This window comes from Dasypus novemcinctus, chromosome 13 (genome assembly GCF_030445035.2).
Source record: "Dasypus novemcinctus isolate mDasNov1 chromosome 13, mDasNov1.1.hap2, whole genome shotgun sequence".
Classification (NCBI taxonomy): domain Eukaryota; kingdom Metazoa; phylum Chordata; class Mammalia; order Cingulata; family Dasypodidae; genus Dasypus; species Dasypus novemcinctus.
Genome location: NC_080685.1, coordinates 3,933,457 through 3,949,879, shown reverse-complemented (window position 1 = coordinate 3,949,879; position 16,423 = coordinate 3,933,457). Strand labels below are relative to the sequence as shown.

At 47.3% G+C, this 16,423-nt stretch overlaps 1 protein-coding gene across 1 annotated transcript; it reads left to right on the top strand.

The window, feature by feature from the left end:
- Nucleotides 1-967: 967 nt before the first annotated feature.
- LOC131273119 (cysteine-rich, acidic integral membrane protein-like) lies at nucleotides 968-2,671 on the top strand. Its single transcript, XM_058275361.1, has one exon. The coding sequence runs from the start codon at nucleotides 968-970 to the stop codon at nucleotides 2,669-2,671; it is 1,704 nt and encodes a 567-aa protein (XP_058131344.1).
- The last annotated feature ends 13,752 nt before the right edge of the window (nucleotides 2,672-16,423 follow it).

Sequence of the window (16,423 nt, the reverse complement as noted above, 5' to 3'; positions counted from 1 at the left end):
TACACTGTGTGTGAGGGGCACATCTGAGCTTAAAGGCTGGCACCCACTGGTTTACAAGACACCTGTTAGGCAAGAGTTCAATTTATATTCTCCTTCACTGTGGCATACCAGCACCTGAAATACCCCATATACAAATGGTGACCACCTTAATATAAAACATAAAATTTTATACTTGGGAATGGCCTCAGAAATGTTTAGTTAAATGAACTGAATTTTCAAACAGGGAAACTGAGGCCCAGGCACTTGCAGTCGACATCGCCTATTGGTGGGCCATGGGCAGTTTGGGTATTTGTTTCTGTTGTATTTCTTTGTGTGTACATAGTGCTGTGAAAAAAGAGAAACAAAACAAAGCATGAAGCAATTGCCAAATTAGGTTTGGCCACATATGAGCAGAAAATCCCTTAAGTGGCCTAAATAGGATAGAATTTGTTTCTTTCTCATGTCAAGGAAAGACCAAAGGGAAGCAATTTGAAGGGTGGCCCCAGAGCTGGCGGGCCCCTCGGCTCCTGTCCTCAGCACGTGGCTTCCGCCCTCAGTCCTGTCGGTGGTGCAAAGTGGGTGCAGGGCTCCAGCCCTTGGCATTCTGTCAGGAAGGAAGGAGACAGGACGAAAGGAGACGGTTCTTGGCTGCGTTTAAGTAGAGATTGTCTGGAAGTCCCACACGGCTTCCCCGTAGAGCTCGTTGTCCTCTCAAGAGGCAAGGGTGGCTGGACAATGTTTTCTTTTCGCTGGGAACCCGCTGCCCAGATTAAGAGCAGGTGCCTGTTAGGAGGAAAGGGCCAGGGGCACCGCGGAGGCGGCTCTGTCGCAGCCTCGGGGGATTCCAAGTGGGAGTTTGGATTTCTAACTTCTCTTGTAAGACAGAAGATGGAGCTGAGGTTTGGGGCAGGGAGAAGGGGCCCCTCAGCAGGAGTGGAAGGAGGAGGCCGGTGACACGGAGGAGGCTGGGGATGAGGAGGCTGGTGACATGGAGGAGGCTGGGGATGAGCAGGAGGCTGGTGACATGGAGGAGGCCGGTGACATGGAGGAGGCCGGTGACACAGAGGAGGCTGGTGATGAGGAGGAGGCTGGTGACACGGAGGAGGCTGGTGACGAGGAGGAGGCTGGTGGCCTGGAGGAGGCTGGTGACATGGAGGAGGCTGGGGATGAGCAGGAGGCTGGTGATGAGGAGGAGGCCGGTGACATGGAGGAGGCCGGTGACACAGAGGAGGCTGGTGATGAGGAGGAGGCCGGTGACATGGAGGAGGCCGGTGACACAGAGGAGGCTGGTGACATGGAGGAGGCCGGTGACATGGAGGAGGCTGGTGACATGGAGGAGGCCGGTGACACGGAGGAGGCTGGTGACATGGAGGAGGCCGGTGACACGGAGGAGGCTGGTGACACGGAGGAGGCTGGTGACATGGAGGAGGCTGGTGACACAGAGGAGGCTGGTGATGAGGAGGAGGCCGGTGACACGGAGGAGGCTGGTGACATGGAGGAGGCTGGTGACACAGAGGAGGCTGGTGATGAGGAGGAGGCCGGTGACACGGAGGAGGCCGGTGACATGGAGGAGGCCGGTGACACGGAGGAGGCTGGTGACGAGCAGGAGGCTGGTGATATGGAGGAGGCTGGTGACACGGAGGAGGCTGGTGACATGGAGGAGGCTGGTGACACAGAGGAGGCCGGTGACACGGAGGAGGCTGGTGACATGGAGGAGGCCGGTGACACGGAGGAGGCTGGTGACACGGAGGAGGCTGGTGACGACGAGGAGGCTGGTGACGAGGAGGAGGCTGGTGATATGGAGGAGGCCGGTGACACGGAGGAGGCTGGTGACATGGAGGAGGCTGGTGACACGGAGGAGGCCGGTGACACGGAGGAGGCTGGTGACATGGAGGAGGCCGGTGACATGGAGGAGGCTGGTGACGAGGAGGAGGCTGGTGACATGGAGGAGGCTGGTGACATGGAGGAGGCCGGTGACATGGAGGAGGCTGGTGACGAGGAGGAGGCTGGTGGCCTGGAGGAGGCTGGTGACATGGAGGAGGCTGGTGATGAGGAGGAGGCTGGTGACATGGAGGAGGCCGGTGACACGGAGGAGGCTGGTGATGAGGAGGAGGCCGGTGACATGGAGGAGGCTGGTGGCCTGGAGGAGGCTGGTGACATGGAGGAGGCTGGTGACACGGAGGAGGTTGGTGGCCTGGAGGAGGCCAGTGACACGGAGGAGGCTGGTGATGAGGAGGCTGGTGACATGGAGGAGGCTGGGGATGAGCAGGAGGCTGGTGATGAGGAGGAGGCCGGTGACATGGAGGAGGCCGGTGACACAGAGGAGGCTGGTGATGAGGAGGAGGCCGGTGACATGGAGGAGGCTGGTGGCCTGGAGGAGGCTGGTGACATGGAGGAGGCTGGTGACACGGAGGAGGTTGGTGGCCTGGAGGAGGCCAGTGACACGGAGGAGGCTGGTGACACGGAGGAGGCTGGTGATGAGGAGGAGGCCGGTGGCCTGGAGGAGGCTGGGGATGAGCAGGAGGCTGGTGACGACGAGGAGGCCAGTGACACGGAGGAGGCTGGTGGCCTGGAGGAGGCCGGTGACATGGAGGAGGCCACAGGAGGGCCCAGGAGGGTGGCGGGGTGGACGGACACGCACAGTGTGCAGCTCTGTGTCCCTGCTGAGCAAGGGGCCTTTTTCGAGGACTGAGCTAGTAAAGGCCTGAGCGAGGCGCGGCCGCCCGGAGGACGGCGGAAAGAGCAGGCGGTGAACGACGAGCGTCCCCCAGCGAGGCCAGCGGAGACAGGTGACAAGCCGCACAGGTGACTAAAGTCGTCCAGCAGCCACATTAGAAGCAGAGCGAGAAGCAGGTGAGGGTCGTTTCACTGAGGCCCTCGTCTACCCTCCGCGTGGGGCTCTGGGCTGCGGGACACGTGTTCTGGGAGCCCGTCCCCTCCCGGCCGTGGCCCGAGAGGCCGTGGGGACCCGGCGCTTCAGCGGAGGCGCCACCCGCCTGCCCCCGGGGGAAGCGGGAAGCTGGGGTGGGTGAGGCCCGGGAGAGAGGGCGACCTGCAGGCGCTGCGGCTCCCGGCCGCTGGCCTCGGGAAGGGAGCGGCGCCTTGGTGGCGCCCGGCGCCGGGCGCTTTCCGCAGCCTCGGGACCGGCACAGGGACGTCCCGTGGCTCCAGCCGACCCCCTTCACGGCAGCTGCCTTGCGCAGCGTGGGGAGCGAAAACACCCGCTGTGTCTGAAACACGGTTGTTTCGCTGATATCCATGAGATACTTTCCATCTCTGTTTCTGTATTAAGTCTCTGCAATCCAGTGTGTTTTTTACACTAGCAGCACATCTCAATCCAGATGCTAAATTTTCATCAGAAATAATTCATCTATATTTAGATTTTTAAAAGTAATCATTGAAAAAGTAGATTCACATAATTAAGTTATTCCAAACACACGTAAAAGTTTTCCAGCAACTGAACTGAGTAGATCTGGCCTACGTCTTTCTTCTCCATTGGTCTTTTAGTCTGCTGTATTTTGAAAGTCTTAATGCCATTTTTGTTTTGGCTATTTAAACGTTATTTGACGTGTCACTTCCACATAGCAGAGTTCAAGCTGGCTTCGACATAAAGCCTCTCTCTATAAAATCTGCCTGGTGCCATTTTGTATAAAGCTTTTACCTTCTTTAGCCTGGACATCCAGGCACACTGCTGCACTAATACATTTGAAATTAGTTTGTGTGTCTCTTTGGCTGTTGCTTTTTGTGAGGACAGCACCTGCATACCGCAGTTCCTGGATGACACCCTAAAGGACTCCTCAAAATGTGTGAGGCGTTCCTGCTGGCGTAACTTACTTAAGTCAGCTCGTGTGGAACAGCACGGCAAGACACACCGTCACTCCCAGGTGATGAAGAAGAGATGGCATCAGGCATTCATTTGGGCAGCTTCACAGGAATGGAGAGCCGACGTCCAGTGTAGCCGAATCTGAATTGGTTCCAGGCTTTAGATGGCATGAAACCGAGTGAAGCTTAGATGAGCTCAAGTAGTCAGGAGGCAATTTGGCAATATCTATTAACATTTTAAGCACACATTCCCTTCAACTCTCCGTATCTGTTCTTGGGAATTTCTTGTGTAGAAATAGTTGCATAAATACAAAAACATATGTGGAAAAGGGTGACCTTTGTATTACTGGTTGTTCTTTCAAAATTTTGAAATAGGCGCTATATCCATCTAGTATCAGATTAATCCTGTAAAATATGGTATATCCGTACAATGGAATACTGGGCAGCCGTTGCAAAGAGTAAGGCATACGCAGCCTCGCCTCACTGTTCGTGGAGTCCACATCTGCACATGCGCTTACTCGCTAAAATGCATTTGTAACCCAAAGCCAGTACTTGCAGCACTTTTGCGGTTATTCACAGACATGTGCAGAGCAGTGAAAAATCTGAGTTGCCTGATATGCCCCTTCCCAGCTGAGCTTGAACAAGACAGCAGCTTGGTCCTCTTCTTTGCACTCTCGTACTGTAAACAAGTGACTTTTTTTTTGCAGGATATTTAGTTCTGTTCTTTTTCACATTTTTGGGCTTTTTGTGACTCCCAAGTGGAATATCGAAGTACCAGCTAAACGCAAGAAGGCTGTGATGCACCTTGTGGAGAAAATACGTGTACCAGTTGAGTTTCATTCATGCGTGAGTTATGGTGCTGTTGGTCCTGAATTCAATATTAATGAATCAATAATATTTAGTGAGTGAGGTGCCTAAATAGAAACACACATAAACCAAGGTTGGGGATTGATCGGTTGATGAAAATGCTGTGAACAGACGCTCTCAGGAACCTACCCCTGCATTTCACCTAGGAGCAATGGTTCAGTATCTGTTGATTCAGAATTCACGGGCAACTTCGTAGGACCAAGTTACTGTGAAGGAGGATCAACTCTAGATTATATGGATATACATAACTTTTTACATGGCAACTATCCATTGCGGAATGAAGGAAGCAAGTTTACAGAACATACTATGCTAAAAGAAATATGCGAGAACATGACACCAAAACTTTTAATAGTGGTTATCCTTGGTTAAAATGAGGGGCAGGATCAGCTGTCACTTACACCAACATATATGTCTTTATTGTTTGTGATTTGTTCAATGGCTATGTATCATTTTTATAATTTTAAAAGGCATTTTTAATTATGTAATAAGACCAGGCAAGTAAGGAAACAAGAAAATGTCTCAGCTGCAGAAAATCCAGACTCCATAGAAAATGGAGAAGAGTGGACGTGGCTCAATGGGCAATGGACATGGCTCGACTGATAGAGTGTCCATCTGCCATACGGAGGGTCCAGGGTTCGATACCTAGGGCCTCCTGATCCGTGTGGTGAGCTGGCCCCTGCGCAGCGCTGATGTGTGCAAGGAGTGCCATGCCACGCAGGGGTGTCCCCCATGTAGGGGAGCTCCACGAGCAAGGAGTGCGCCCCGTAAGGAGAGCCGCCCCACACGAAAAAAGTGCAGCCTGCCCAGGAATGGCGCCACCCACACGGAGAGCTGACACAGCAAGACGATGCAACAAAAGGAAACACAGATTCCCGGTGCTGCCAAGAATGCAAGTGGACGCAGCGAATGAACACAGAGAGCAGACAAGGGGGGGGGGGGTGGGGGAGGGGGGAGAGAAATAAATAAAATAAATCCTTAAAAAAAGAAAAAAAGAAAATGGAAATTCCAAGGAGCGCCTTTTAGGAAACAACAGCACCTCTAAAGATCTGATACTCTGTTCTTTCCTCCGAGCAAAGCCTCTCACACCCTCCTTTAGCAACATGGCCCTCGTACTAACTCATTTCCCCCAGATCCAGATCTGAAGCCTTGTCGCCGTCCGGCTCACATCCTCACCCCCCGGGGAAAGGCCCTGGACCCATCTGCAGGCTGGACTCCTCCCGCTGGCCGGGCTCCCCCGCCAGGCCCTCCCGGCTCTGCTCCTTCCCTGAGGTTCCCTGGCTTTGGCCAGAACTCTTACCCAGGGCGGTCGGTGGTGGCCAAGGTGCCACACCCAGAGGACCCCTGCAGCCCCCCTGCCTGGAAGGAGAATGTGGGAAAGGCATGTGCTTAGCGTTCCACGAACCGTCCTTTGTGCTCTCTCTATCGTAATGCAGCAGAGAGGGCAAACAATTAATATTCTGTGAACGGAATTCATATTCATCTGATGCGGTTGACATGTCCTTAGGAAATCTAGTCAAGAGCCCCTCCGTAAGATGTCCTTGTCAGAGTACAGGAGGGCTGGCTCCATCGTGTCTCTCAGGCGGGTCAGTTTGTGGTCTCCAAATCTAGTTTGCCATGCGCATGCTCTAGATCAACAGAGCAGGTTCTAGAAGCACCCCTTTTCCACTACTTGAAGTTTTCTTTTCATTCGAAGATGAAACCGATGAAAAGTAAGTAAAGAAAAATATCAGGGTGATAGCTTTTGAAGTGAGGATGGAAGACACACTGCTCAGAGGGATGAAAGTGCAGCTCGAATTTTTATGGAATCTGGGATTCCTATGATGCTGGGTTCTTGAACTATTTCAAAGCACATTCTGGGCACCTATTTTTAAAGTTTAAAAGGCAGGTCATTCACACCTGCCAGAATGAAGGAAAGACAAGAAAAGGTGCGTCCGAAAGTGCTGAGGAGACGAACACTCCCTTCTTCACAGTTAATTTCTAACAGGCGTCGCCAGGCCACTGGGCTATTGTTAGCCTTCTCTTGCTGGCAGAGGGGACGCTTGTCTTTGGAGATGCACAGAGGACGTATAAGTGGTGCGTGTGTGTGCACCGCTTCCAAGCAAGGCGAAGGTCCTGTCTCCTTGAGAAGAGTGGCCCTGTGACGGCCACCTGTGGCATCGTCCACTTCCCACGCCTCGAGGCAGGAAGGCCACTTTGCCGGGCCGAGCTGTGGGGCCATGCAGTTACTTACTAAGTGAAGTGTGGCGCTCATTTTCCGTTTGCACTTACCCCTCAAGGTGTCTGCTATGATGCTCTCTACTAGGATTTCAGTGGCACGAGCCAACAGGTGCTAACATCCGTCCTAGGCCGAGCGCAGTGTGAGGCACGGGGACGCCAACATCAAAAACCCCCAACTCTGTCCTTTGCCATGCCTTTAATCTGTGAGGCCCCACCCACCAAAGGGGGGGACTCAAGGTCCTAATCATGTGGCCCAATCAAAGCCCCAATCCTAACTCAATCATGCCCAGGTACAGCCCAGATTACGAACATAACTCAACATCTATTTTTGGAATTCATAACCATATCAAACTGCTACACTCTCCCTCCTTCATTTCCTGCAAATGAAAGTTAGCTGGAGAGGTTTGATTCAATATAAGTTCAAAATCTTTGGCAAGAATATCACCTCATAGGTGATCTGGCCATTGGTATTTTGATAGAACTTCCTACAAAAATCAATTCTAAAAATAATGTGGGAACGTAAAACTCAAGTGTTGTTGGATCACTCCACGAAGTGTCTGGGATCTCTCCCAGATTTTCACGTGGTGGGTTAGAAAAATAGCCCGAGTCCAGCCACTAGCTGCAATCTTTTTTTCTTCTCCCTTGTCATGTTGGCCAGCTCTGATTGCCTATTTTTGTCCCTGTCTACAGCACAGACAATAAGACATGTCCCACTTAGCCGACTATGGGGCATTTCCCAAGGAATAGATAGATGCATATCCTTCTCATCTTGGTTGTAAGCAACAAAAATGGACTCTGCCTAACTTAGTAAGAGGACTGTATTAAACAGACAGGTGCAGCAGAGCTCCAAAATGTATTCACCAAATGCAATGAATGTGCCACAAGGATGAAAGAGCTTGTTAATGTGGGAGGAGTTGGGGGGTGTGTGTGGGATATGTGGGAACCTCTTATATATATATATATATATATATTTTTTTTTTTTTAAAGATTTTTTGTTTATTTCTCTCCCCTCCCCACCCCTATTGCCTGCTCTCTGTGTCCATTTGCTGTGTGTTCTTCTGTGTCGGCTTATATTCTTATCAGTGGCACTGGGAATCTGTGTCTCTTTTTGTTGCGTCATCTTGCTGCATCAGCCCTCCGTGTGTCTGGTGTCACTTCTGGGCAGACTGCACTTTTTTTCACACAGGGTGGCTCTCCTTATGGGGCGCACTCCTCACGCGTGGGGCTCCCCTACGTGGTGGAGATCCCTGTATGGCACCACATTCCTTGCGCGCATCAGAACTGTGCGTGGGCCAGCTCACCACATGGGCCAGGAGGCCCTGGGTTTGAACCCTAGACCTCCCATGTGGCAGGTGGACGCCCAATCAGTTGAGCCAAATCCGCTTCCCCCTCTTATATTTTTTAATGTAACATTTTTGTGATCTATGTATCTTTTTTTAAAAATATTTATTTTTATTTATTTCTCTCCCCTTCCCCACTCTCCCCTCAGTTGTCTGTTCTCTGTGTCTATTCGCTGCATGTTCTTTTTTGTCCGCTTCTGTTGTCGTCAGTGGCACGGGAATCTGTGTCTCTTTTAGTTGCGTCATCTTGTTGCGTCAGCTCTCCGTGTGTGTGGCGCCATTCCTGGGCAGGCTGCACTCTCTTTCGCGCTGGGCGGCTCTCCTTACGGGGCGCGCTCCTTGCCCGTGGGGCTCCCCTACGCGGGGGACACCCCTGCGTGGCAGGGCACTCCTTGCACGCATCAGCACTGCGCATGGGCCAGCTCCACACGGGTCAAGGAGGCCCGGGGTTTGAACCGTGGACCTCCCATGTGGTAGATGGACACCCTAACCACTGGTCCAAGTCCTTTTCTCTATGTATCTTTTTTAAAAGACAATTTAATAATATTATGTATATATATCATTAAGATATCAATTTTACACAAATTTATTTACAGACTCAATGCAATCCCAATAAGTTTCCAATGACTTTTTTTTTTACAGAAACAGCCAAAAAAAAAAAAAAAATGGTACAGGCTAGATTGCAGCACCTATAGGTAGGCTGGAGAACCAGGCTCAGGAAAGGGACAGGAGCCCCAGGAAGTTAGGCAGCACCCACAGCCACGGTCACTCCCCACACCTCCTGGGGCGAAGCAGCCGCTTCCACCACCAGCCTCCGGCACTTCTGCCAATGCCTACTCCTAGGCCTGCTCCAGGAATGAATTCTAAATTGCCCCTTCATCCTTGCCAGAGTTCAGGCAGGCGTAGCTAAATGGCCAGGCTGTGTCACACATTCACGCCCTGCGCGTGAGGGGTGGGAGAGGAAGGCAGATACCTGCTCTCCCATGAAGACCCATAAACGGGGGATTTGGAGGCAGCGAAGCCAAAAGCCTGGACAAATGGCCATTGCACAGGATTAATTCAGTTATCGGTGGGACCAGGGTGAGGAGAGGCGAATGGGGATCGGTGAGAAGGTAGGTGTTCAAGCACACACTTAAGTGCACTCAAGATGCCAGGCTACGAATCCACATCTGACGATCTGTCACGCTTCTCAGATTTTAGCCTGCAGCAGGATCAGCCTGTGGGACATTAAAATGCAGATTGCTGGGTCCCACCGCGGGAGTTTCTGATTCAATAGACCTGGTGTGGGGCCAAGAATTCCATTTCTAACGAGTTCCCAGGTGATGCCGACGGGGCCGTCGTAGGCACAACGCTGTGAAAACTCGGGTCTGATTCTAGACCAGCCACCGCTCCCTCTGTGTCCTGGTCTTTTTGAGATGTGTGTAAAACTTCCAGGCAGAGGGACAGGTAAGTGAGATGACCTCTGAGGATCCTTCAAACTCTGCGAGTCTATGGTCCAGTAATATCCTATTGCAGTTCTCTAGACCCAAATCCATAATTTCATCAGCCATTCAAAGATTCGCTTTCACGCGTCACCTTAGTCACTTTCCTGTGGCTCCTCTACAATTGTTATTGTTCCTGTTGACACGTGTTTATTAGTCAGGCTTCCCCGGGGAAACAGGATATATACATCCTAATGTGGATATTATGAGATTTATTATAGGAACTGGCTCACATGGCTGTGGGGATGGGCGAGTCTAAGTTCCTTAGGGCAGCCTGCAAGACGCTGGGGACTCTGATGAAACTTTTTGATGAATTCATGGGGAGAAACTGGCTAGCTGGAAAAAAGATGGGAATTCTCCCTTCTGACTGCTGAAACACTCACTTCTCCCTTTAGGGCCTCCAACTGATTGGATGAGACATCTCTCCTTGTTGAAGGCAATCTCCTCAGGTGATTGTAGAGATTAGCCATAGAGGCAATCAACATAGTGATGATTTAAATCCATGACATCCTCACTCTAACAATCTGGCCAGGCTTGCTTGACCAAACAACTGGATTCCTAGCCAAGCTGACACATGAACTCGGCCATCACAGAGTGGGACCCAGAATTTGAAACGTACCCCAGATGGAGCCTGACTACTGTAGAGCCTATATGGTGGTAGAACATACCTTCCTTTATTTTTGTTCCCTAATTGTCTATTAATTTAATTTGTTAGCTATATCATGCTACTAACCTCATTTTGAGGTTCATAGCCACTAAAATTCACAGCATTCTTTGTTTCCGTTCATTTTTCTCTTTCTTTCACACTTTAAGCCTTAATGTTCCTGTCTTCTCACGGTGCACATGACTGTGGAAACCTAGGTTTAGGATTTAACATTTATCCTTGTTAAATTTCCTTGTATAATATTAGCCTTGACCAAAGAACATTTGTCAGTTTGTCATTTGATATAATTATTGACTTGAACCTTGTGACAGTTAAAACTCTGATCAGCACAGTACAACTATCCTCATTCATTCATTCAATTATTCAATAATTGTAAGTCCTGCTATAATACATCTCTGCTCTGGCCCAAAGCATGAATAAAACCTAGAGGAACGCAGGGCCAAGGACGCAGCCTTACTGCATCAACTCCTCGGAGCATATCGGCCGATCGTCAACACCTGGGAGGAAATCATTACTTTATCCATTATGAACTCACTTACATCTATTTTTAGCTAGTTTTCTTGACTCCATTTTGCTTATGAATGTCTTCAGGCTTCTGGCATATGCCTTGATGCAATGAGATGCACAGTGTCCAGGGTCCCACTGTTTCTAGACTAGTGGATTCTGTGTTTTAGTGGATTCTGTGTTTCCAACACAGAATCCTGACTTAGGTCGTCAGAGCTAGAGGTGCAACCAGACACACAGACCACTGTGAGCCTGCGGGAAGGCGCCTCGGGGCTCAGGGTGTCAGCTCCCACATCTCCAAAGGACCCACAGACCTGATCTCGCAGGGTTGTTGTGAGAGTTAAGCATCGTTGCATACTACTCTTAAAATCTGTATACTCAAGGGTCCAAGACAGTTTCCCTTGAGCACACATTTTCCTGTCCTGTAGGTCTTTCTGTTGTTTTAACCAGCACTGCCCCAACTCACGAAGGCCACGTTTCATCTTCCCCAGATGACCACACTGAAGCATCCTAGGTGTCCAGCTCCCGATCTGGCCATGGCCTGCTCGGAGGAAACTTTGTATGTATTTTGTATGGCATAGATTCTATATTGTCATGATGTCCTATGCAAAAAGAAAAAGATGAACAAAATTGAAAATTTTATTGTTTTAACATGTATGCATGTTTAGTGATGTTTACCTTTGGAAATAAAATTTGTGATTCATTAATAAAACTCTGTATAACTTATACATTTCTTAGTTGATTCTTATTTTGTGTTAGAGCAGTTACAGAAAGTACAGAGCTCTCATATATACCCCCCACAGTTTTCCCTATTATTAATACTTTGCATAAGTATGGTATCAATTGATGAAGCAATGCTACTATAATCATACCACCTCTGTTCCATAGTTTATACTAGGCTTCAGTCTTTGTGTTGTATAGTTCTATGGGTTGTTGTGTTTTTTAAAAATCTATTCTGGTAACATATATGCAACCTAAAATTGCCCATTTCATCCACTATCAGAACATAATTCAATGGTGTTAGTCACAATGTTACGCCGCCCTTATACCACCCAAAACTCTTCTATCATGCCCAATAGGAACTCTGCACCAGTTAAGCATTACCTCCCCACTCCCCACTCCTAACCAGCCCCGTAACCTGTGTTCTGGTTTCTGACTCTGGATTTGCATCTTTCAATTTTTCCATATAAGCAAGATCATACAATGTTTGTCCCTTTGTGTCAGGTTTATTTCACTCAACCTGATGTCTTCAGGGTTCATCCATGTAGTAGCGTGTAACAGAACTTCATCCCTTTTTAGAGCTGAACACTATTCCATTACAGACTACTTTTTGAACTTGACTTTTGAAAAAATAAATCATTAGGAACAGAAGGATTTCTAGTTAGGGGAAATTGTATTTCTTCAAATCCTATATAAATTCATGAAAAGCTTTGATCCAGGTAATAGGCAACCTGAGAAAGAGATAGTATATACAAAAAATGACTATCAAATAACTAAAGGCTTTATTAGGATCTTTAACTTTTTAAAAACTGTATTTTTTATTTATTTTTAAAAGATACATAGATCACACAAAATGTTACATTAAAAAATATAGGAGGCTCCCATATGCCCCACTCCCCACATCAACAATTTCTTTCATTAGGATGGTGCATTCAGTGCATTTGATGAATACATTTTGGAACACTGCTACACAGCATGGATTATAGTTTACACTCTCTCCCTGTCCATTCAGTATGTTATGGCAGGATATATAATGTCCTGTATTTGTCCCTGCAACATATGATCTTTAACTTTGATGAAAGTTTTCTCCTTAGTTAAAATATACAATATAGATCATTTTGGCTTTTCCTTTAAAATCTGTGGCAGGCTTTACCATCGTTGTTGTGTTAATGTGCAATAGAAGACTTTCCCCAGGCTCAGAGAAAATAAGTAAATTTTCTTTTCTTTATGCTTCATTTGTAACATAAGGACTTTGTCTAGGATTCTGGATTATATGCCATTTTTCTGATTATCCTAAAAGGAAGGTAACAAGACATTAATGAAGAATTTAAATATTTGCACCTGGCTTTTAATAAGTAGAGAAAAATAGAACTGGTAAGTACCTCTTAGGAGGCTGGGGCACAGAGAAGGGGGAGGGGAGGCAGCCTTTTCACTCTCAGCCTTCTTTGTACCTTTGAATTTTGTACCATGTGCATATATTACGGATTCAAAAAATAGCTAACCCTTTTTAAGTAATGGAAAAAGAATTTTAAACAAGACTATCCTTTTTACTGAGAGTTTCTTCTAATAAAACCTCAAAGCACTGAATAAAAAGACGTCAAAATAAATTCTCATTCAAGTCTGACAATATGTATGAGTTAAACCAGTTAAATGAGCCACATTTAAATAATTGACTTTATTACACTTCTAAACTCTGCCAGCTAGGTATTCATATGAAAACTAAATTATTTCTACGAGGAAGACCCATCCATTGTGAAACTTTTACTGAGAATACTGAATTTTTAAATGGGAGACATTTTAAAAATACAAGCAGGAAAGTTAAGCTGGATTTAGATATCAATATTAAAAAAACTAATTTTTCAATATACTATATAACATTTTTTGAGAGTAGGTGTTTAATTTTTGCTGACTGTATCATATGAACAATCAAAATTTACATAAATCCTGACTGCCTATTTAAGGCAAATAAAATGAGTTTTCTAAACAAGATTGTGCACAAGAAAAAAGAGAGAGATTAAAATAGAAATACTCTCCAAGGGCTACTTAGATCATTTTGTTTTATCATACAAAATGAGGGTCCTCCAGTTTGTAAAATTTCATGCAAATTCTTTCTTTAAAAATGTTTAAGTCTTGACGTAGTAGGCAGCATCATTGCAATTTTCATTGCCTCAGAGACTGCTATGGCACAGACACGATGACAGAGAGCTGTACTAGCATCTAAGGATACAAGACATGCACAGGAAACGCCAGAACCAACATTCAAAACTACGCTCCGTGAAGATTTCTTCTATTACACATCAGTGGACACTCAGCAGATGACATAGTTTCTTTCTGTTCCTTTAGATAACCAGGAGAAAATAATGTGTTTCTCATTATAGTCACATAATAAAAGAGTTTGCTTTTAAACACATTGGACGTGTAATGCCAGGAGCGCCAGTCCTCCTAACCCACCTAATGTGGTGGTATTGTCTCACTCGTGACATTCTTGATATATAAGTAGAAACTCGGGAAATGGGGGAGCTCTTTTTTATGTTTTTCTTCCAAATGAAAGTAGTTTATTCAACAGTGATTAATATATTTGGTTCTTTGTCATTTTTTTCAACAAATCAATTTTATTGATCATATTAATGAAGCATACAATTCATCCAAAGTGTATCTGGAATAATCACATAGTTGTGCATTCCTCACTGTATCATTAGAGCATCATCATTATTTCAATAATGATAAGAGTAAACGAAAAGACAAACAAGAACACTCTTCCCCTCCATGGCTCTGCTGCCCCTGCAGTGAGAGCTGTCTGAATTCCTTCCTCACCCAGCTCAGGTGCCTCGGTCCGCCAGCTCCTGCCCAGAAGCTAAAGGAACGGAATCCACGTCAGTTAGAAAAGGCCAACAGCAGACGGGAGAAAGAGCCATCCAAGAGTCACTCGAGCAGGAATAGGTGGAATAGTCTGTTACCTCTACCGGCACTCAGGGAAAACTTAGTCTTGGGACGTAAACTCAGGCCCCCCAGAAAAGCCCCTGGGCGTGCTGTCCAGCAGGCACGCGACTGGCTTCCCGGGGAACGTGGCAGGGACTCTGACAGCTTCGCCAGGTGGTTCTCCTCCAGGCCCGCTTGGAGGTACCCGTGAGAGCCGGGGATTTCTCTGCAGGTGTGTGCAGAGCTGCTTCTTCCTAAGCCAGCACCCCAGCACGGGCCTGCTCGCAGCTGATCCTCTGCTAAGCAGATGTTCGAGCTCTCCCGGGGAAAAGGCCCCAGCGGAAAGGCCCGGCCGCCATCCGCGCCCCCGCGGGTCACTGCAGCACCGCCCAGCTGCTGGGATCAGATTGCCAAGGTCAAATAGCCCTAGAGCGGTGTCCTCAGCCGCTCACCACCTGCGTCGTCCCAGGTCTTCCATCTCTCCTTTTCTTTCCTGGGACGTACAGGAAGAAACTTGAAACTGGGAATAATGAACCCCAAGAGTAACTGTCATTTACTGTGCAGCCGCGCTGTGCCTGACACTGCGGAAGTGCCCAATATGCTACATCAACTCACATGATCTTGCCTCATACATAACCTTCAAGGAAGTATTATTGTTCCCATTTTACAAAGGAAAAAACTGAAACGCAGAGGTTAGCTAATTTGCCCAAGTTCGTATAGCTAACAGGAGGCAAAGATAGGATTTGAACTCAGGACCGAGGACACAGCCTGATGATTATGCCTGGAATTACAGTATCCTTGGCAGGGCAAGAAGTCTCTACCAACACAGGATTTCTTTTAAGGATTAAATGAGAAAACACACAAAAGCACACAGCCTATTGCCTAACATACAGTAGGAAGTCTGTAAATGTTTATTTTCAAAAATCATTATTTTACATCCTGGAACATGTACAGGGGAGTGGGACAAGCAGTGGTCTTTTATATGATTTTTAATTGGTTCTAGGGACAACTATTACATATTTTAAAATAGCAATATTCACATGGTTCCAGAGTAAGTCAGTTGGCCAAGTTAAAAATAGATTCTAAACATAGCAAGAGTAGAAATTCAATCTAAGCTACCAAGTCATGGAAAGCAGTAACCACGGTTGCAACAGAAAAAGAAGAGAATGCATAAACTGACTACGCATTCATTTAAAATTATCCACCTCCACTTCTGGTGCCATCTATCCTTTCTCTATAGTAGAAAACATATATTCATACATACATGTCATACATGGAAATAAAGACACACACTTGCAAGTAAAGATGACATTTTCCTATTCATCTGCAATAGCATTATTACAAACCCATTAATGTTGAGGCATTGCTACTTAACACATGCTAGATATGTTACAACCATATGAATTTCCTTAAAGTCTTCGAGCAGAGGAGAGAGGACAGTGTTTTAAACGTTTGGGAGCTAGACTAGTGGATAATTAGGTTGTGGGGCAGGAGCTATGTTCTTAATTATTCCCTCTGCGCTCAGTAAATTTGCAGTGGCAGACTTAGACTACGGGGTTAACACTGGCATTCTGTCATTTGAAACCCCGGGCTCCGTTACGCCAGATAAAAACTTCAGCCACTGTGCTAAGGACTGACTGCCGGAGCCACAAGGGGCTCCTCGGAGAGAGGATGGACCTAAGCTGCCCTGAAGACTCCAACTTCAAAATGTTTGGAGCACGAAATTAGTTTTCTCCCTGTTGCTAGGGTGTACCAGCTGTGGGTGTGATTACTAAGGAGGAAGCCAGGAAGTGGGTATCCTTAAGTCCCAAAATGTTATTATTAATACATGAACATCAAGAGAAGAACGGCAGATGGGTGTGCATTGTAACTTGAGTTTGGCGCCCAACAGCAAGCAAAACTTTCCACAG

Coding starts and splice junctions, on each gene's coding strand:
- LOC131273119 (XM_058275361.1), top strand. CDS start 968: ATGGAGGAGGCTGGGGATGAGCAGGAGGCTGGTGACATGGAGGAGGCC.